Source organism: Chrysochloris asiatica, unplaced genomic scaffold, assembly GCF_000296735.1.
Source record: "Chrysochloris asiatica unplaced genomic scaffold, ChrAsi1.0 scaffold00138, whole genome shotgun sequence".
NCBI lineage: Eukaryota > Metazoa > Chordata > Mammalia > Afrosoricida > Chrysochloridae > Chrysochloris > Chrysochloris asiatica.
Window position 1 is genome coordinate 5,856,358 of NW_006408656.1, and position 1,698 is coordinate 5,858,055.

A 1,698-nucleotide genomic window follows, 5' to 3' on the forward strand; every position below is an offset into this window, starting at 1 on the left:
AAAAAAAAAAAAAAAAAAAAAAGGCTGGATGAATGCTGACCATATTTTATCTTTCAGAGTTGGCAATGTTTGATTGCATTGGGCATGTCCTTCCTGGAGTGTGGGCACACTTTAAGCATCTCTGCAGTCCCGAAGATGGAAGAAGCTACCAATGACCACCAGTGAGTGGGTCAGTTTGTCTGTTCTCCATAGGTAGCCATTACAGCCATCGTGTTTCAGTGGTGTACAATGTGAATTTAGCCAAAAGTTCATGCTGTTGAAGAGCCACCGCTAGGACTCAGCTCTCTGTTGGCAAAGACTTTACTTCATATATGTTTTTTTCCTCTCCTCCTAGCCTGGGAACTGGATTAGCAACATTTTTGAAAAGCTGACATTTGTTGCTTTCATTCCAACATTTAACTCTTATCTGCTCAAGGACTACCTTGTTTTATCCCTTTGAGAGAGATCTACTATGCATGATTCTTCCATTATCTAGAAAATAATATTAAACTTTTGATGTTAGAGAATCATGTCTTAGGTTTTGAAAGACATCAACAATGAATCCTTTTTAGTTGATTATTTATGATCCTTAATTTTGAAATTAACTTTTTAAAACTTTGAGACATACTATACCAACGCTATGATCATTGCATAATATTTTTGTAGTATAATTTGCTACAGTTCTAAAATTCCTTCCTTCTAATAAATGTGTGTGTGTGTGTGTGTGTTAAGTGCCGTCGAGTTGGTTCCGACCCATAGCGACCCTGTACAGAGTTTCTGAGGGTGTAAATCTTTACGGGAGTAGAAAGCCTCATCTTTCTCCCGCGGAGCGGCTGGTAGTTTCAAACCACTGACCTTAAGGTTCACAGCCTGATTCGTAACCACTACGCTAACAGAGCTCCTAAATTTTCTTGTCTTTTTTGTTCCCAGCCAGGGGCTTCATTTTTTGGTCATAATGAAGAATTGCGATCTAATGTAATCCTTGTACATTGAATAGAGAGCACCTAGAAATATAAAGATGTATGCAATTAATAGCAGCTCTCTGGGAAACCAAGACTCAATGCTTCCCACTTCTAATATTCAGAAATTAGCCCACAATTTAAAAACAAAGAACCAAAAACCTACCTCATTGATTTTTGTCTTGGATAATACAAGTGGCCCCAGGGGGGGAAAAATACTTGTCCTTTAGGTTTGAATGAATCTAAATGGTCTGGCACTATAGCATAAGCACTAGACTGAAAGGTCAGTTTGAACCACAAGGTCGATGATTCAAGCTCACCAGCCTTTCCTAGGAAACCCTATAAGGGGTAGATAAGAGTCAGAACTGACTTAATGACACTTAACAACAACAAACCATAAAGTTTGGATTTTAAAATATTAGTGAAAAGATTAGGAAATTGGGCAGATATTACTAGATATTAAGATACAAAATATTCTCAGGGGACATTTAGGTCAATTAGCATAGCATAATTGACCTAATGATGTTTTATATCCTACTTTGCCGAATAGTTTCTTGGGTCCTAAAAGCTTCCAAGCAGCACTCTATTTGATTTTGTTTCCTGGATCTTCCTATTGTTGATTTCTCATTTTATAGCAGTGTGACCAGAGAAGATAGTTTGTAGTATTTTTTTTTTTAATGTTTTATTGTGAATTATGTGATAGTTTACATGGGAGAACATTGGTTTTACATTCATTCTATTGTATATCGTCTCATTGCCA

At 36.9% G+C, this 1,698-nt stretch overlaps 1 protein-coding gene across 1 annotated transcript in view; it reads left to right on the top strand.

The window, feature by feature from the left end:
- Positions 1-165, top strand: part of LOC102830260 (natural resistance-associated macrophage protein 2-like) — a 24,075-nt gene extending 23,910 nt beyond the window's left edge. Inside the window, exon 15 of the mRNA XM_006870135.1 lies at positions 58-165. Within this exon, the coding sequence (XP_006870197.1) occupies positions 58-165 (108 nt within the window). The remainder of the gene's footprint in view (positions 1-57) is intronic.
- The last annotated feature ends 1,533 nt before the right edge of the window (positions 166-1,698 follow it).